Source organism: Eulemur rufifrons, chromosome 7 (assembly GCF_041146395.1).
Source record: "Eulemur rufifrons isolate Redbay chromosome 7, OSU_ERuf_1, whole genome shotgun sequence".
NCBI lineage: Eukaryota > Metazoa > Chordata > Mammalia > Primates > Lemuridae > Eulemur > Eulemur rufifrons.
The window spans coordinates 89,670,208-89,691,100 of record NC_090989.1 but is presented as its reverse complement, the minus strand read 5'-3'; the positions used below and the strand labels follow the sequence as shown (position 1 = coordinate 89,691,100).

At 39.8% G+C, this 20,893-nt stretch overlaps 1 protein-coding gene across 1 annotated transcript; it reads left to right on the top strand.

Moving 5' to 3' along the window:
- Positions 1-9,271: 9,271 nt before the first annotated feature.
- Positions 9,272-20,672, top strand: TMEM212 (transmembrane protein 212). The gene is made up of 3 exons (XM_069471998.1): positions 9,272-9,430; positions 19,277-19,336; positions 20,307-20,672. Exons 1-3 carry the CDS (start codon positions 9,272-9,274, stop codon positions 20,670-20,672), a joined length of 585 nt encoding a protein of 194 aa, XP_069328099.1.
- Positions 20,673-20,893: the final 221 nt, after the last annotated feature.

Here is a 20,893-nt window from a genome sequence, read left to right as displayed (position 1 = left end):
TTTGTTCTTTCAGCCCGAGGTCAAAACTATACTGTCTTTAGAACTGGAATGAAGCGTTTCTATTATGGATTCCAGCAGCTAACGCTGCTCGAACATTACTCTAAGCTCCACAAGGTGATGAAGAGGCTGCCACTCTGGGCTTCAGTCTTCCATTTTTCTTTCTGCTAAAAACCTAAAACTGTTATTAGCATCATAACCTAATTATTGTTATTATAAATAGCTACAGTTAAATAATCAAAACTGGAAAACATGTTTAGCAACAATACAGTAGACATTCTTTTGTTACATATATCCAGCAGATTTTAGATTCAGCATTAGGTAATTATAACACTTGTAGAATTTGAATATTTATGCTGAACTTATACCAGATTTAAAGAACCAAATAGTGATGGTGAGGAATCACACTTAATAGCTGAATTTTTATCCTTTAAAACTTAACAGTGAATTTAAAATTGGGCCTCTTCCTAAACTATAAATTTCTTGAGGCATGACCTGTTTCTCTCTTTGGTATTATCACTCAAACTTTGAACAACTAAGCAATGACTCCTCCGTCACTAGATGGGGTTAAAGCATTTCCGTCCTCTGTTACCATGGGAAAAGAAAGGTTCTGGAAGGCTGTCCTTTCTCCCACTCAGTGTGTGTGGGAGTATTAAACCCCAAATAAAATAGTGCTAAACTTTTTTTTTCATATTTTGTTTTTCTATAAACAAACTTTATCTGTGGCCTTGTAGCAGAGAGCCAGTTCCAGGAAACGCACAGCTAACAATGTCATTCCCCTTGTATTGCACATAATACAAAAACAGAGTTTAAGTAAATATTTGAATTAGGACAATTCAAAAAATTTAACTTTGGAGTAGCCTTTCCCTAGCATGCATGTATTGATCACTTCTTTGCAGGGTGGCTGTCTCAGTGGATTAAATAGGTCATACCTGTCCCTTTTAAATGAAGCTAGTTCCATATAACTTACAATATACCAGCAGAGTATGATTTAAGAAACTCAGCATTTGCACAATAGAACTCAAATTAGGAGGCTAAGGTCCTCTTGCATATCAAAGAAAAGCTAGTCTATAAATAGCAGTATAGCAACACCTAGTGCTAAACACAGATATAGCAGAAAGATAATCGGTCACAACAGCCTCATTAAATTTTAGGTTAATGTTGCAATTGGATGACTCTTTTTCTGTGAAATGACACGCTCGGACTGGCTGATCTCTAAGGTCCTTTCTGGCTCTGTGATTCTCCAGTTGGGTTATTGCTATGGGCTTTTCACTGTTATCGCCCCACATTCTTTTTAGTGAATTTGTCTATTAGGTAAAGGGGCCATACTCAAGACTAGCTTTCATCTTTTATGTCAATTTGCTTTATGTGGATTGAGAGGAAGAAATGGGAGGGCTTATGTACTGGGACAATGTGATGCAGAAGTCCCACAAACATCCTATTGTGCCTCTTCAAAAAAATAAAAATAAAAATAAAAACAAGGACAGGATATCTACCTGGGTTGTTGATGAGAAAAGAAAGTGTGGGCCTTTGTATATAAAAATGATGCCATCAGCAGGTGATGCTTATAGTACATTACCAAGCTCCCGATAAGGATGCACTTAGCTTATCAATTTTGCTATTTCAGAAAAGATTACAATATCATCTGTATGGAAACACAATGGGAGCATGAGTTTGCATAGCCAAATTTCCCCAAGTAAAAATGTTAGTATCTGTATTTGACTTTTCTACAGAATTAAGGGAAAATATTATCTAGGGGGAAAGATCAGATGAAGAAGATAAAACCTTTGATTTTGTAGATATACATAAAACCACAGGCCAAGTGAAAGATCTGTTACATTAGATCGATCATCGTGAGCATGAACTACTTTAAAAGTGGGCATCGCCAGTGGATTAAAAAGGTGCCCATCAGAGCTTTCTCCCAGAGGCGGAAGTTCTCGCCAGACTCCCAGGCGGTTAGCCTGTGACCTTGTGTCTTCCTCTATTTAACACAGAGGCATGTGGCAGTGTGTCATGTGCTGACATAGCAAGGCCAAAATAATCCCAGCTACAGGTCATTTCAGTGCATTTCTCCCACGTATCTACATCTAATGCGTATATATTTACAGTGCAGCTTAATAGCTGGGTGAGCTAACCTGGAAGATCGTCCAGGTATGAGTGTTTTGGTGTGAATCTTCCTGGAGAGGAGGTCTGGAGAAGTTTAGGGTACCAAACTATCACCAGTTTCCAAGGGAAGGCCTGAGGAGCTAGCTTTTACAGCAAAATAATGTGTGTAAACTAGCGACCGTGATAAGCAGCGGCCTCGTGAATCAATTCATTCATTCATTCATTAGTTTATTCATTCAGCAATGCTCCCTAAGCATCTACTACACACCAGGACTTCTTGGCCCTGGGATGCAGCAGTGAACAAAACAAAGCCTTTGCCTTCATGAAGCTGTTATTCTAATTGGGAAGACACATAGTAAACAAACAAGCCAAGAGCTATGAAGAATAAAGTCAAGCGGTAATAAGGTCATAAAGAATAGTGCAGTTAGAGAAAGGGATGGAGAGAGAGAGATTGATGAGGGAAGGTCTGTGAGGAGGGGCCCTTTGAGCAGAGACGTGGGCGAAGCTGAGGGAATGAACCAAATTATTTGTACCACCCTTAGCTCACTTTACTTTCCTATATGTGTCAAAATATACAGAAAATTGAGGCTTCTGATATTTTTAACATTACTTGGAAAACACATAAAAAGGACTTTGTTTCCTGATCAATCAGAAACTGGTTTAGAGAGGGCAGGTGGGGATTTGCCTTTGAGCTCCCTGCCACACCAGGTCCTCGTTGAATTCTCATCTCTCCTTTCCATCAACACCGCGAGCTCCACATCTACAGATATTACCAGTTCCTTCCCGGCTTTGCATCCCTTGTCAAGAAGCTGAGAAAGAAGAGGGATTCGGTTTTGTGTTCCTTTATTCCTGGGCCATTTCGCCGTCTGCTGTGTTTGTTGACAAGTTTTAATTATTTTATGACACAGACAACAGGAGCTGGGCTGAGATCACCAATTTGTTACTGCAGGCTGCTAACTAATTAGCTGGTAGATGCCGTCTCCCAGTTACTGCCTTTTTGTGTTCTGCTAGGGTCAAAGTGAGGCCTCCTTGGAGGAACACCGGGTGAAATCTCTCCAGCAAAAATCTAGCTGGCCACATCACAGTGTGCAGGGCTTATGATGTACCAGATAGAGGGCGACACTAGTCGACATGACCATATTCTAATGGATAAAATCATCTTAGGGACGGGCAATCTGGCCACACAGGTATTTTTACTCCTTGGAATTTATTTTAAGTCATGAAATCTTAGAGACAGAAGGAGTCTTAGAAAATCCAGTCCAACCTCCACATTTTGCTTAGAACACCACCAAGATTATGAGAGGTTTAAATTTACTCGAGGTCATTACAGCCCTAGTTTCTTTCTGTTGTACCAGGCTGCTCCTCATCTTAGGAACTTTGCATATGACAACCGTTTTAGTCCATTCCACATCGAGGGCAGGAGCCCACACATGAAGCACTGAAAAATAGAAAACTATTCAGAGCAATGCTTTAGATAGATATTCTGGGATTTTTATATCAATACACAGAAACAAAACTTTGATTTTAGCTCTCTCTCTTTTGGTCTAATTTTAAGAAATAGCAAGGAATCTCTTTTTTCAGTTCTTTTTTAAATATATAACTGGGAGTAGAACCAACAGTTCTGATAATGTCTACGTTGTGTATTGCAGCATCACTCCCATTCCTAGTATGTCCTTGGTTGGAGCTCAGCCCTGTATGCTTTGGTATGCTCCATGGTAAATTTTCAGGTATATGTATACATATTTTAAACCACAGATCTAAATGTTGATCTAATGGAGAAAAATAAAAATTACAAAATTCAGAGTCAAAGCATTCCTAGGTTCAAAACTGGGATTTGACACTTATTAATTGTGTCACTTTCCTTATGTGACACCTCAGAACCTACGTTCATCAGCTGTAAAATGGGAATAATGAGAACTGTGGAAGGCTTCACCAATTCTTCCTCCCATTCCTCCTTCCTTTCTGCCTTTTACATGAGTATAACTGGATCCAACGTGTGCTTAGTTTCTCATCCTTTTTCAAGAATGCCAAGAGAAGAAACTAAATGAATATACATTTCCTGTTTAAAAGAACTTAAATGTTTCTCCCTAAAAGCAATTTTTAAAACAAGCATAATATGAGGATGTTTCAGGATACCGAGAGCTTCTTTTTCATTCTGCCTTCTTGTCCTTTTCCTCTATTTATTCCCCTTCTGTCCTCCCTACAAACATCTTTTGTAAAATGTACATGAACGGCCCAAGGCTTCCATCGTTCATCTGTCCCCAAATCAACTCTGTCCAGACCCAGGCTTTGGATCTGTGAGTGACGCAAGATGCTGTTTTTGGCTTCAGGAATGTTTTCCTCTGTGTTCCGACTCCTCTCTTGTTGTCCTTCTTTCCTCTCCATCTTTTCTCCACCTCTCTCCCCAGACACCCCCACTGTTTCTCTCTTCCTGTTTTCTTAGTTTCTTCCTCCCTCCTTGGTGGCCGAAGCACCAATCAATCACAGCCACTGTCACAATCGCAGTTCTATCTCTGGCTCCTCTGGCTCCTTGATAAAACAAGATAGGAGCAGCCTTTCCAAAAGACAGACAATCTCCACGGTAGCCTGTGGGAGGCTGCCTGGCGCAGGCACGTCGGCCAATAGGAGCTTTTCCTTGCAGCTGCAAGGCCTGGGAGAGCAAAACGACAGCTAGCTGCGAAAGTTTGCCGGTGACACAGTTAAGTGTTTTACTTCAAGAAAACATGGGAAAATTCTGATAAATTCCAGATGATTTCAAAACACATTTGAGGGTCAGATATACAAAAGGCAGATAAAATCTGAATTAGGTAAGTACAAGCTGATGCACAAATCTCTATTTAGGTCCAAACATCTTGCAGATTGGAAGGCTTTAAATTTGACAATTCCCAGTTAGGGATGATAAAAATTGAACTTTGCTCTCTTTAAACCCCAAGCCATTACAAGAGGAGAGAGTTCACTCAAAGTTGAAGTCGGACAGCTAGTAAAAAGCAGAGGGAAATGTGCATTATAGATGAACACGGGAAAGATTTTTAAATCCAGTTAAGAAACTGGACTATTTGGAAAGACACAAAAGTATATTAAAAAATATTCATCGTCATGTCTGCACGGGTGGTGCACGTTCACAGTATAACCTGACACACCTGTTCCATCGTTGCTATTCTAAAAGACAGGTTCTGTCTTGGTGTTGAAGGAGGCCGGGCAGCTTTCGCCTTGCATTCCCTGCGAGATGACCCACATTCATCAGTATCATCAGGTTTATTAAGGCAGCATGGTCTTAGGCCTGAGTAAAACGTAGGCCTTTCATTTTACGAAGTTAATAAATCTAAATTTTTCTTTTTCTTCTCTTAACTTTTACCTTGAAATTTCCAAACTTACAGAAAATCTGGAAGAAAGTGTCAAGAACGCTGATATCACCTACCTTCACCAATAAGACATTCTCTCATGCAAATATAATGCCATTTGTACTCCCAAGATACTTAATAGTGATATACTATGCTTAAATTTCCTCAATTGTGCCAGTAACATTTTTATTGTTTTATGATTTAGACAATTTTGAAGAGTCCAGGCCAGTGCTTTGTAGAGTATCCGTGTAATCTGAATTTATCTAATTATGTCTTTATGATTAGATTCAGGCCAAATATTTTTGCCAAAAATACTACACAGGTGATGGTGTGTATTTCCATTGTATCATATCTGGAGACAATGATGTCAGTGTGTCCCGTTATCGGTGATGAAAACTTTGATCACTCGGTTAAGGCGGTAATTGCCATATTTCTACATTGTAGAGGTGCCCTTTTCCATTGTAATTTTTTTCTCTCCTTTCTTCAATGGTTTTAACAACCACTGATGATCCTTGCCTGAATCAATTACTGCACTGGTATCAACAGAGTGTTAATTTTTCTAATTTTTTCATTTCTTTTGTATATATCAGATGGAATCTTTGGTATGAAACCTGGGTCTCTCCTACACCAAAGTTCATGCTCTTTTCAATACTTGAGCTACCTTGCTAATATTTTTTTTCCTTTCTAATATTTAAACAAATGAAGTTAGTCATCTGAAGCTGCTATGAAAAGAAAATATTTTAATCTCATCTCTCATTTGGAGCTCCATTTTATTTTATCTTGGCAAAAATGAACCATTTTGTAGCTTTGAAATCTACTTTATAAACCCCAAGACATTCTCTTCTTCTGATGGCTGTAAAAAAAATTTTAATTAAAAAGCTTAAAAAACACAACCCAAGACTATATAGCACCCTCAGAACTGTGATGTTTAGGGTTCACATGTGAAGGAATGTGTTTTAAAGATGGAGAGATTGTCCAGATCAGTTTCTCTTTTCAGCATCACTGACATTCTTCCACCTCTTTGGGGGTCCGAGTGAGTTTGCTTGCTTGATGATTTTTTGGGGGAGGGGGCAGGGGGTGTGAAATAAAATTTGTTAAGTTGGGCTTTTTGTGTGTTTTGTGTCTAGTGGCAAAGCTGATTTGAAGCATTTGGTGGAGCCTTCCCCATCTTCCCTGAGTGGAGATCTTGGGATCCCCCGGTTGGGAAGAAGGCGGGGTCTACAAAGCAGCCTGCAAAGACCTGGACTTCACCACCCCCAAGGAGAGCTTACAGACCTGCCTCCAGTAAGTCAGGGCCAGGCGGGAGTGCATGGGGGAGCACCGGCCCTGCAGCCTCACTGGCTACTGGGACACTGGGTACACAGCTGGTTCGAAACCAAGCCCAGGAAAGGAGCAGAGTTACATTTTCTCTTCTTTCCTGCTAACTGCTCTCATTGACAGTGTCCTTGCTTTGAAGAAATTAGTGTTTTCCTCTGGGAAAACACAGAGAGAAAGCTCTAGTTCTACCTCTGTCCCTTTTCTTTGTTACATTAAGTGGCAACAACTCTTCTATAGGTTTACAAGTCACAATGACAGCGTCGGGGTTAGGCTGAGTGTTACAAGCACTTAAAATTGCCCCCTTCCGCCCCAGTAAAAACAAAAAAATTCTCTTTGTTTGCCATCTCTGTACTGTTTAACATGACTATTTCAACAGTCTTTATTTTCCAAACATGCAAACAGGAGAGAGTGATCTGACCCACAGTATATTGACATACCATGTTGCTATAACCTTGAGATAAAAAGTAAAGGGAAAAAGTCAAAATAGCTCAAACCAAACACTAACACAAATGAGCCTTTCTTCACTCCAGACCCCTTCCCCTGAATCAAGGAAACAAATTAGTGTTAATACACACTGGCGATGGTGGGTGTACATGGATCTATGCTTGTGCAGCTCCACAGGGCCCCAAATACATAGCTGGAAAGTCTAATGTATTAACTAATTAATTCAACAAATATTTATTACTGTGTGTATCAACTTCATGCCAGACACAGTTCTAAGTGTTGGGGATGTCTTGCATATTTAGGGGATATATAAGACTTGTAAGGTCTCTGCCCTTGTGTAATTTATCTAGTGGTGTTTGAAAAAAAATCAGAGAATATAGCCCACAGAGTTGAGAGGAGATGGGAAATAGCAGCTACACCAGAAAGCCTGAGCTAGTTTCCTGGATTCCGTATATCCAGGAATGCAACTGCTTCAAAATCTGGGTCAAATTGTGGAATGGCTATTAAAGATAGAAAGAAACAAAAAAGCACAGAATGGGAGAGAAACTTCTCTTCCTGCCACACGTGGGAGGGTCCTTTGAAAGATTTTATCAGATTGATTAAGGAAGAGTTAAACTTAATGTTTATAAGATGATGGACAAAAAGAACAATGACAATACCTTTGTCTCATGCTGAAAGAACTCCAAAGATGGAATGTTCCAACATAATAACAGGTAACTTTCTGAACATCTTTGCTATGGGGAGCTCAGTGCTAAGCATTTACATGTACTAGCTTATTTAATCCTCTTAATCAAACACCTGGTGAGGTAAGCACTAATATTATTCCCATTTCCCATTTGAATAAACAGACCTAGAAAAGGTAAATAACTTGTCCTGGCCCAAGGACACAAATCTGGTAGAGAGTGGAACCAGAATCAGATCCCAGCTCTGTCTCACTCAAAATCCATGTCCTAAACCATTATATGAAAGCTGTCCAGAAAGTATCCAGCCATGTAACCATTCTCATTATGTCCACAATGGCTGGACACTTTCTGGGCATGCCTCATATTTCCGTTCATAAAATTATTTTTATCATTTTATGTAAGTGAAAAGCAAAAAGGCATTAATATTAAGTAGGAAAGTTATTCAGATATCTTCAGAAAGTAGTCTGTATTTTCAAGATACTATCTCAGAATAGACATTCAAACATATCCTATCAGTCAAAAGCAAATACGCATTACTTTCTCACATACATGAAAAATTAAGAGATGACTTTTGTAATTGCTTAAACATATGTAAGTACAACATCTCAAATTAGATTTATGATTCAAGAATGACTGGAGATCAGTATTGTACTTAACTGATAAATTACTCTTCAAAGTTTTTTTTACAATTGCATACATTTCCATCTTTGCACTTTATCTGAAAATTGAATTAATAATAAAATAATTAAGGTGAAACTGGTTTAGTGAGAACAATGCAGAACTCCATAATGAAGTCTATGCCTACTGGGGGATGAATCTATAACAAAAATAATTGCATTGGAATTAAACTTTGGAAGGAGGTGAAGGTTTTGTTGCTTAAAATCATTTAAATTAAATGTAATGAAAAGTAATCAGAGCGTTTATTTTTACTTTGTTTTGTGGGAAATTATGCTGGGAATGCGGATCCATTGTACACAAAGGATGTTGGCTTTATGCTGGAACCGCCAGGCAGGTTGAGTTGAGAAACAATTAGCTCAGTCAGCAAGCCTTGACCCTGATTAATCCAGGAAGTGGTCACTCCAGGACAGGGCAAAATGAAGGGAACCAAGGCCGAAACTCTGAAACAAGGAACGATTTTTCCTTCTCTTTCTCTCTCTGAAATAAACTAGTATTAGAATTTGTTGTGTCAAATTTATGTCAAGGATTATTTCATTACATTCCACCTTTGGTGAAACAAATAGAATCTTGTTTCCAATTAGATCAACGGTTAACATGTGTCATGGCTACTGTCTCTAAGAAACTTCTGTTTATTGGGGCCAGTCATACTCTCATGTTTTGGTAACAAAACATCTTTGAGACCGGGGACTCAAGTCACAGAGGAAAATGAAGGGACTATACCAGGCTGCTGGCTGGATTCTGGCTACTCTGGGGAGTCTCAGTGTATGTTCTGGAGTTATTGCTTTCTTCCCCGTCTTCTCTTCCAAGCTTTGGTTCACAGGATGGAGTGTTTGGATTGCTTGTCCCGTCTGGAATGGAGCTTTGGTAGGAAAATATTCTGTTAAATATACTGAGAAAATAAAGAAAGGTATAAGAGAAAGGGGAAATAGAATAACATGTCCTTTTTTAAATTTTCCAACATTATGAAGTCACAATTCTACAGAAAGTGAAAATTCACCTTAGAAAATTGATTTTTATTTGTTGCATTTGAAGTATAGAAATTTATAAATATTGTTTTATCTTGTATGCATGCATATCAGCACAGTATAATGAAATATCGTCCAAGAAAGTCTTAAAAAGTTAGTTTATTTTAATCCTCTCCCCTTGGTATTCTGAGAAATTAGAATCATTTTTTGAAATTTTCATTTTGATTTTTTTTTTTTTTAAAACAACAGTTTCATATTTTTTCCCCACCCCCCCTTTCCCGAGTCAGCACCTTCAAGTGTTACCACTCCCCAAACGGTGCGCAATGCACTCATTGTGTAGGCATACCCCCATCCCCTCCCCCACCCCCCACCTCAGTCTGATGTCCAATTGGTGTCATTCCCAGATTTGTATTTAGGTAATGATCAGGGAAACCAATTTTCTGGTGAGTACATGTGATGCTTGTTTTTCCATTCTTGGGATACTTCACTTAATATAATGGGTTCCAACTCTCTCCAGGAGAACCATAGAGATGTCGTATCTTCATCATTCCTTATAGCTGAGTAATATTCCATGGTATACATATACCACAGTTTACTAATCCAATCATGTATTGATGGGCATTTGGGTTGTTTCCACATCTTTGTGATTGTGAATTGTGCTGCTATAAACATTCGGGTACATGTGTCTTTGTTACAAAATGACCTTTTTTCCTTTGGGTATATGCCCAGTAATGGGATTGCTGGGTCAAATGGCAGGTCTACTTGAATCTGTTTAAGATACCTCCATAATGCTTTCCACAGGGGTTGCACTAGTTTGCAGTCCCACCAGCAGTGTATTAGTGTTCCTGTCTCTCCACACCCATGCCAACATGTGTTGTTTTGGGTTTTTTTGATAAAGGCCATTCTCACTGGGGTTAAGTGATATCTCATTGTGGTTTTGATTTGCATTTCCCTGATGATTAGAGATGTTGAACACTTTTTCATATGTTTGTTAGCCATTTTTATATCTTCTTTTGAAAAATTTCTATTCATGTCCTTTGCCCACTTTTTGATAGGGTTGCTTGATTTTTTCTTGCTGATTTTCCTGAGTTCTAAATAGATTCTTGTTATCAGTCCTTTATCTGATGTGTAGTATGCAAAAATTTTTTCCCATTCTGTAGGTGGTCTGTTTATTCTCTGGACTGTTTCTTTGGCTGTGCAGAAGCTTTTTAATTTAATCAGGTCCCATTCATTTATTTTTGTTGCTGCTGTGATTGCCTTGGGGGTCTTCTTCATAAATTCTTTGCCTAGGCCAATGTCTGTAAGAGTCTTTCCTACATTTTCTTCTAGAATTCTGATTGTATCACGCCTAAGGTTTAAGTCTGTTATCCACTGTGATTTGATTTTTGTGAGAGGTGAAAGCTGTGGGTCCTGTTTCAGTCTTCTACAAGTGGCTAACCAATTCTCCCAGCACCATTTATTGAATAGGGATTCTTGTCCCCAGAGTATGTTCTTTCCCGCTTTTTCATTTTGAATTTAGAAAAAAATAAACCATGAGACATAATATAAATTGGAGAATAAAGTAGAATAACTTTTAAACTAATGCTTTCATTAGAAACACTATGATGTGTCTACATGACCCCAAAATTTGCAAGTCCAAAATCTTTGTTTATTCTACTTTTTTCATTGCATGGACCTGTTTGAACTAAAAATAATTCAAGAAGCAGGGCAATGGACGTCACTGACTTCACAATTCACTAGGAAAGTATACGAGTGCCAAGTACAGTGTCTGGCACCAAGCAGGTGCTCAATGTATGCTCATTGACTGATCACACAGATAAATGATTGGCCTGGTACCACAGCCCTCCAGGCCAAAGAAATGAGTACATCTGGCCTTGGGAGTAGTGGCTTCCATGGTGGTATGATTTAAGAGGCGCTATGAAGGCCCACCTTCCCAACGAATCCTTCTCTCTTTGTTTCCCGTAATGTGTGACACTCACCACTGGAGACTAGAAAATTGGATTTTGAAGCTTTTTGATATTAAGGAATTTTCTATTAAAATGTAGCCACTCTTGAGTGGGATAACATCTTAAATTTTTTTTTTTTTTTTTTTGAGACAGGGGTCTTGCTCTGTCACCCTAGGCTAGAGCACAGTGGTGTAATCATAGCTCACTGCATTCTTGAAGTCCTGGGCTGAAGCAGTCCTCCTGCCTTAACCTCCTGAGTAGCTAGGACTTTAGGTGTGTGCCACCATGCCCAGCTCATTTTGTAAAAAATTATTTTGTAGAGACAGGGTCTCACTATATTGCCCAGGCTGGTCTCAAACTCCTGGCCTCAAGCAATCCTCCTGCCTCAGCTTCCCAAAGTGCTAGAATTACAGATGTGAGTCACCAAGCCTGGCCTTAAACCTTTAAATAATTAAAACTTTAACTGGGATACCACCTAAAATCAAGACCCCAGGAAATATAATTTTTAATCTATTAGATAAATATTTATTAATAGCCTGCTATGTCTTGGGTTACAATGGAGGATAAAACAAGGTCTTGATCTTAAAGGAGCTCGTTCTAGTGGTGTTTAATAATGGCGTGCAGTTGGGAGAAGCAGGGTGGTGGGAGGGTGGATTGAGCAAGGAAACCATTGTGTGATGCTTACTTATCCTTCCCATCTTTTCTTTTTTAATACGTTCCTTTATACCTACCGCACTAGTCTTGACCTTCCCTTCCCCTTTCCTCCAAAACCTATCTGAAACCATAGATTCATTCAAAGAAATATTTATTAGACTTTCACTAGAATGTAGAAATGGAAGTTATATATATTCAAGCAGTTTCCAAACTTCTTGTTGGTGACTCAGAGTTAGAAAAATATTTTACATCAAGAACTGGAATGTACATAAATACATCTACATATTTCTCTCTAGATAAACAGATATCTATGTACACATATAACAACAGTTTCACAAAATAATATTTAACCCTCTGTGTAAAATGTATTCTGATACTTACTATTCCATTTAATTTTTTAAATTCTGATTGTACAACTAACCCAAAGTTTAACAAAATCATGATTATGGTCCAATCCTGTACCCTTTTCTCATAGCTTTTTGCTTACCCCTGCAGAGTCTATCATAACGCATTCAACAAATATTGGTGATTTTGATTAAGATTACAGATTATAGAATATAGGTTTGTTCTAGGCCAAATATCTATTTTGCTAATTAGGCCTAGAGAAATGATATGATGTGTCCCCAGCACATACCTAGTTGGTGGCTATTTGATTTCAGAGATGGCAGCATGGGGAAGTGGAGTCAGAGATAAGGGATTTAGGGAGATGGCCCTGAGTTCAAGTCCTGACTTTGATGTTCTTGGTATGTAGTCAAAAGCAGGCCCTTCCGTCGGCCAGTCCCTCATTGCCTTTATCTGTAAAATGGGGAGTTTTACAGACAAAAAGACATTCTCAGTGGGAATGAACACAATTTAGACAAAGATTGTATAATAAAGAGCTTTGCCAATTTTAAAGCTTTACTCAAATGCTAGCTAATACCATGGCTTTCATTTGTGCTCTACTCTCTGTCCAAACCCTTTGTCCTTAATCTCTTGCCACCCATCTCACTCTTCTATCCTATTCCCTGATGAACTGCTGAATTCTGCATCCTGTTACCTCTTGGACCTTATCTCCTACCACTCTTCTCTTAAATCATTTCTCTTCCATTACATTGGCTCCTTGCTGTTTGCAAACATGCCATGGTGTGTTTCTGCCTCAGGGCCTTTGTACTGCCTGTTCTCTGCCTAAAGCCTCTTCCTGAACTTGGCTCACTTTTTAATCTCCTTCGATTCTTGATCAAATGTCACTTTCTTACTGAGGCCTGCCCTTACTACCTTATTTAAAATTGTAGCACTGGCCAGGCGAGGTGGCTCACACCTGTAATCCTAGCACTCTGGGAGGCCGAGGTGGGTGGATCATTTGAGCTCAGGAGTTCGGGACCAGCCTGAGCAAGAGCGAGACCCCGTCTCTACTAAAAATAGAAGGAAATTAGCTAGACAACTAAAAATATATAGAAAAAACTAGCCGGGCATGGTGGCGCATGCCTGTAGTCCCAGCTACCCTGGAGGCTGAGGCAGTAGGATCGCTTGAGCCCGGGAGTTTGAGGTTGCTGTGAGCTAGGCTGATGCCATGGCACTCTAGCCCGGGCAACAGAGTGAGACTCTGTCTCAAAAAAAATAAAAAATAAATAAATAAATAAATAAAATTAAAATTTAAAAAAAAAATTAAAAAGATTAAAAATTAAAATTGCAGTCCCCATTCTCCCAACTGGCATTCCCAATCTCACACCCTGCTCCAGTTTTTCCCCATATCCTTTATCACCATATAAGATACTATATAATTTACTTATTTAATGTGTGTGTGTTTCCTCTCCCCAACCAAATGTATTTTGCACAAGGGCAGGGATTTTTTTTCTATATTGTTCACTGCTGTCTCTTTAGAACTTAGAACAGAGGAGTCACATACTAGACATTCAATAAATATTGTTCAATAAATATTGTTAAATGAGTGAATGAACTCATGCTCTCCATTATAGAGATACAGAATTTCTTATACAGTTGAACTCTGATTAAATTGCAAGGACGAAAGGTCAAGCTGGTATTTATACTAAAGCAGAAAAAAATTCTCATGAGAAGGAAAGTAATAAGAATGCTCACTCTTTCAATCTAAATTTAGAACAACATCATTTTTTTCCTAGTGAGTTTGCTACTGAACCAACTCACTAGGAAAAAAATGATGTCTGATCAGGGTCAACTTCAGAAGGTCTCTGACTCCTGCCATGGTCTCCCTTGCCAATCACTTCTTAACCTGCCTCCAAAGTATGTCTTCCTCCAGCAAAAAGATAATTTGTACCTTTCAATCATATTGACATTTCCTTTTGCAAATGACTCCATATTTCTTTGAGGCTTGTAAGAGATAGATTTTTGTAATTTGTTCAATGCCTTTCATTGCAGGCTTTCTAAGTACTTCATAAATATTGGTCCTGGGACTCTCTTAGCCCAGTTTTAACAACCACATGACAAGCAGTTTTCCTAGAATTTCAGAGTTTGGTTATTAAAAGGCATCAGCTGCAATAAAATATGCAGTGAGGAGATCGTAGTACCTTGAGAACTGAGCTCTATTAATCCTGGAAGACAACGCTTGTAGATCAAGCTATGATGAAGAGACTGAAGTACAGTGACTTTATACACTAGACCTGAGACTTGGAGAGTCTAGAGATTCGGCCAACTGCAAGCAGCAGCGCTGTGCCCAGAACCCTGCTTGCAGGCAGGAATATGGGAGAAAGGTCAGGGCCAGGCAGAGCCATGCAGGCCCCATTTTCCTCACCTGTTAGAGAAGGGGCTTGATTACATGTTCGCTCAAGACTCTTGCAGTTTCCACAGTCATGTGACTTCCAACTGCCTGTGCTGTTAAAGAAAAACCAGAGCTAGACAGGTTTTTCAAGCAATAAAAACAGATTTTGTTCAGGACTATTGTAATCGGGGAAAAAAAGAGACCTCAGTCTAGAACTGAGTTCAAGTCCAAATTCAGCTTGGGCAAGTGAGAGTTTATAGCTAAGGAGCAGGGTGGGGGTCAGTGGACAGAAAATTACTAAGAGGAAACATCAGGGGTCAGGGGGATTCTAGCTAAACCGATCTAACAGGATTCTTGCTAAAGACAGGCCAGAGTGATTGGACATCACCTGGGGTAATGGTGGCAGATAAAGAACTAAGTGAATATTGAAGGTGATCAGATATTCAGGGTGGGGTATTCTTGCTAAACTGATTTAGCGGGGTTCTTGCTAAAACTGGATTTTATAAGGAAGTGCACAGATGGACTTAGGAGAAGATTCAGGAACCTGACTAAAGTTTGGTCAAGCAAAGAATCTTTGTCAATGGTCAGTTTTCCACTTAGATATCCTAAGTTTCAAGGTCAGCTTGTCTGCAAACAAATTAACCATCTTGTCACCAAAACCTATTCTTTCTTCTCCAACTTCTCTATCTTTGTCATGGGAACTCAATTTCAAATCCTGGAGTGACTTTTGACTCAGTCCTTCCCTCTGAACTAGCCCTTGTCAAACTGTAGTGTGCGTGCGAGTCACTGAGGGATCTTGTTGAAATGCAGGTTCTAACTGCGGTGGTCTGGGGTGAGGCCTGAGAGTCTGCATGTTTAACAAGCTCCCAGAAGACACCATGCTGCTGATCCTAGGACTGCACTGTGGGCAGCAACGCCCTAAATCAGCCCAAATCCAGCCCCACTCTAATCCATTGCCATGTAACTTGAAGTTTTCCTACAAGACATATTCTTATGCATTCCTTCTCACTGTACACACCCCCATCCGTTACCACTTTCCACCCCTGCTCAGATTTCATGCCTACATAACTTCGATAGCCAAACTGTGGAAATTTATCCATTAATGGATTATAAAATCAATCTATTAGGTAGCTAGCAACATTTACAATAACCAAATAGAGTAGAATAGAGAATATTAGCGTGCATCGCACCTAAGGATTAAGTATTGTTTTGATTAGATATAAAAATATTCATAACTAGATGATGATGTAAAGCATAGTACTTACTGTAGGTAAAGTTTTTAAAACAATGTCTCAATACCAGGGTCCTATAGAGACTTCTAGGTGTCACTCTATTCCAATCCAGCGTGCACTTGACAACTGATTCATCATCCTTCTAAACCTCTTCGTTAGTCAGGCTAGCTCCTTCTTTGAAAATTTTAGTGTTGTTTCATTGTCCCCAAAGTCCAGACATGCTTGCTTTAATTGTGAGGTCCTCTTCACGCTGGTGTTACGTGGTTTTCAACCCTGGTTTTCTACTCTTCTCTCTCCGGTCTGGGCTCCTCACTCACTCTTCCCCAAGCATGATGGCCACTTTCCCACCTTTGCACATGCTAGCCACGGCCTGGACTGCCTCCTTCTGTCACCTCCCATGGAACTCACATCCATCCTTCAAACCCACTGCAGACCCAATTTCCCCATGATGCCTTCATCATCCACTTTACCCCGGGCAGTGGCATCTTACCACTGAGCTCTCCTCATGTAGAAAGTACTTGCTGTTCTTGTCTAATTTTGTAGCTATTCTTATATGTGCATTATTTTCACACCTGTACCATAACTTCCAATGAGAGTGGGAACATTATGTGCAATTATTATCTGGTGATGTTGCTCATCTTACTTAGCCTTGCTATGCCTCATTTAAAAAGTGGGACAATATTTACATGGTAGGGTCACTGTGAAGATGAACTGAGTTAACACATGTAAAGTATTTAGCATGGTGCCTGGCATATATTAAGCACTCAATAAATGTTAACAGCTATTGTTATTTTATCTGCACAGTGCCTAGCACATCCCTTATTTGTAGTAGACTCATAACAGATGCTCGTAAGTGAATAAATTATCCCATATTAATACGATGCCTCTAAAAGTTTCTATTTCTGTTGTGACTGCTCCCTGCTTCCTTCTATTCATCTGCTTCTGGGAACTGCATCCTTTACTCAGGCGATTTAAAGATTTAGTGGGAGGGCTTACAGTTATTGTGCACTCAAAGTATTTGTAGCAATTGTTGCAAAACCCAACTAATGCCCCCTAGAAGTGCATGGCGAACAAGCCAATAGCATGTCAAGAAGAGCCGCGGGAGAAGAGAGCAGGATGAGGCCGTCTCCCCTTTGCCCATTCACTGCCAGATGCGCCTGCCCTTTCTCACTACTTGGCCGCCCTTTTCACCTCTCAGATACGCCCCCAACACACACACATGCATATCATTTCCCCTCTTGATTTGTCTTCCCTACAGTTAAATCTTTTTGTAAAATTATTTTCTCCTCTCTATCTAAAAATAAAATTTACAAAAAGAAATGGAAGAAAGAAAGGAGGAAGGCTGTGCCTCTTGGGGGAAAATACCCCTCACTCTACTTCCCATGCCTGGACGTGGGGGGTCACCAGGAAAGATGGGTGCGCTCGGCTCTGGAGCTGCCATTTGCAGGGTGGATTTAACAAGTTACTGAATGGCATTCATACTCAGCCTACTCTATGAAAGATCTTTTTCAAAGTTTTGTGTAAACAAAGCAAAATTCAAGCTGGCAGCTACAGCAGAAATAACAGGCGACTGAAATTCTGCAGCATTTTTCAACTTTTGAAGGGAAAGAAACGGCTCATGCCAAAGTAGTTAAGGAAACCTGGAATCTAAGCATCTGATAATGTCAGCTCTCTACTCAGAGTTAAACCAGCAAAGAGCTGTGAGTGTGTCTTCTTTGCTTTTGTCTTGCTTCAGTGTTTCTCTCCGTGGTTCTCTCAGAGGAGCCATGTGTCAGTTGAGGGCCACACCTCTGAAAGCACAGACCAGCCCCAGGCTTACCCCACAGCATCAGTGTTGCAGTTGCTCTTAATAATTCTCCTGTTTTGTTGTACTATTTGTGCTGGCTCAACCTCCATAGGGTCCCTTGGAAACTTTCCTCTTGCAGAATCAAGCCAGGAACCTCTTTTGACAACAGATGGTTCTGTTTTTATCCATGGGAGTTTTATGCTATGGTCATGCCAAGTCTGAAATTTTAGGCTGGGCTACATGAGAAGTTTGTGTGTACGTGTGTGTGTGTGTGTGTGTGTGTGCGCGCGTATGCGTATTTTCCTCTCTGTCAAATTCTCTAAATCCAACATTCAAAATAAAATATGCCAGGAAAATGAAAAGCTAAGTCTCAAAACAATAAATATGCCAGACCTGGAGCTACAAAAGCAGCGTACCACAAAACCATATTGGTAAAAACGCTGATTTTTCTCCTTAAGTTTGTTGATTATGTACACATAGTCATGTTTATCTCTCTGTCAAAAACCTATATTGTACTATTTTTAGACCTGTCCACATTCTATATCTTATTTTAGGCACATCTCTTCCTGATTTTCCCTCAACCTCAAAACAGTCCTTAACCAAGAACAAATGAGTTATATGGTTGGGAAATAAGCGATTTCCAGTCTCAATGACCACAGAGGTCTACTTCATGAGCCCTGATGCTGAATCAAAGAGCACAGAGATTTTTTTTTTCATTATCTATTGCTCAATTCTCGTGATACCATTCCCTCCTTTGTTTAACTATTTTCATTCTGCACTTTGGACCTTTTTCCTTCAACAAAGACTATAGAGAAAAACTCCCTTTTGAGAGCTGGACACCATTGCACCCAGAACAATAAGTGCCACATCATGCATACCTTCTAATGATAACCTTTGTTACTTGAGAAACGGGGATCAGGTATTTGTATCCCACCAGCAGGCTGAGGCTACAGAATCTCAAAAGAAAGCAAATAGCAAAAGATAATGCCACTGCTGGGAGGTTCTGTGACAAGTTTCCATTCCGGTTCCTCCCATCGGCAATTTTAGCAATTTGTGAGAAAGATGAACAATAGACAATTAATCAAAATAAAACATATGGCAAGGGTTAGAAAGCCAAGCTTTCATTACAGTGACACCTTACAGTAGCAGAGGTTATGATTGTGATGGCAAAGGCAAGACAGAGAATCAAAAAATGAGCTTGTCTGAATCATGTCTTTATGACACTAATGGCTTACTTTCCTCATCGTCATCACAGTTTCTTCCACGGATGAGGAGGAAATCAGAGCTGTAAATCCATTTAGCCATTTGCTCTTTCTTCTAGTTCATGATAAAGTTGTCAAACTGTGAGATGGATGGAACTCTCTCCAGAGGTCTCTTCCACCGTGGATGTCATTTTTCCATTTTCTTTTCACAGGCCATCATGGCTGGTATCCTTCTACTGTTGGCTTGCAAAGAGTGGACCCAGAGATACCTGGTAAATATACAGATGTCAAGTAGTATGGTAGAGTGGGTTTGAAGGTCAAATCACAACTAGTTCAGGACGGAACATAGAAAATATGACTTCCAATTATAATGGAATTAAGTTTAATTGATGCCTTACTATGATGGATTGCAGTAATAAATTATATTTTAAATGAATAATTTTTATCTGATTCCTGCTTTAAACATTTTCCACAAGTTCCTGTGATTATTATTGTATTTGGGGAGAGCAAAGCCAGTGCTAGTGCTCCTGAATTTCATTTTGAAGGAATGGTCTTCAGGCTCCTCTGCTTTTAATAATGTAATTTTAAGTCTCAAATCCTCAATCAGATGTCTCCTTCCAATTTCACTGTTATCTCTCCCTCTAATAAAAGATAAAAATTCTATGATATCTTGCATTCAAACAGTATAGAGCCAGGTAATCCCGTGATACAGAAAGACTATGTTATCTGCTTACAGATTTTATTCCCATGGCTAAGGCTGTGCTTCCCAAACTTTAGTGTATGTGTGAAACGGCTGGAGATCTGGTTAACGTGCTGATTCTGATTCAGTCGATCTGAGTGAGGCCTGAGATTCTACATTTCTGCCAGGCTCCCAGGGGCTGTCAGTGCTACTGCACCATGGACCACACCCCGAGTAACAAGGTCCTTGAGTGGGGAGTGTGTTTACTCATCTTTGTTTTCCTTACCCAGACTGGTTCTCTACACATAATAAGAAAGAAGTAAATAGTAAATGTTTGTTGAATTGATTTCATTTTTGCCCCAGTTGCTATGTTATTCTCCCAAGGTGTATATTGAAGACGAAAATTAATACAAGGGCATAAAGAGAGGGTTGCGACCCATTTCTCCTGCATTTCCCAGTAGGAGAGATGAATACCTGGCATTTCTTTTTTTCTTCATATTGCTAAAAAGCTTTTGAAATATCTCATCCACAAAGTTAACAATTTGTTTCTGCTTTATTTTCAGTGGGAAGCTAGTTTCACCTTTGTGATTGTGAGCATTATGGGATGTCCACTTCATTTTGCAATAGCCTTGGAATCTGCTCTCCTAGGCCCATATTGCTTCTACTCATTTTCAGGGATTGCAGGCACCAATTACCTTGGTTATGCAGTTGCCTTTCCTTTTCCGTATGCACAATTTCCGTCAGTGTGCGTGGACCCACCGCACTATGAAGAGTACCACCTGACGCTTCAAGCCCTGGACCTGTGCCTGAGCTCTGCCCTGCTCTGCACGTCCCTGACAGTGTTTGTCAAGCTTTCTGCCAGACTTATCAGGAATGGACACATAAACGTAAGTCTCGACAGAGGGGAGCAGGTTCTTGTTCCATTCTGAATGCTAAAATGGAAGATCTGGTATATCTGCGGTCCCCAGAGGCACGGATATATCTGGCCTGTTAGGGACCGGGCCGCAGAGCTCTGCCACTCCCCACTCCTGTCCTCCGTGGAAAAATTGTCTTTCATGAAACTTGGACCACACAGCGGGAGGTGAGCAGCGGGCAAGCCAGTGAAGTTTTATCTATATTTTTGGCCTGCTCCCCATCACTCACATCATCG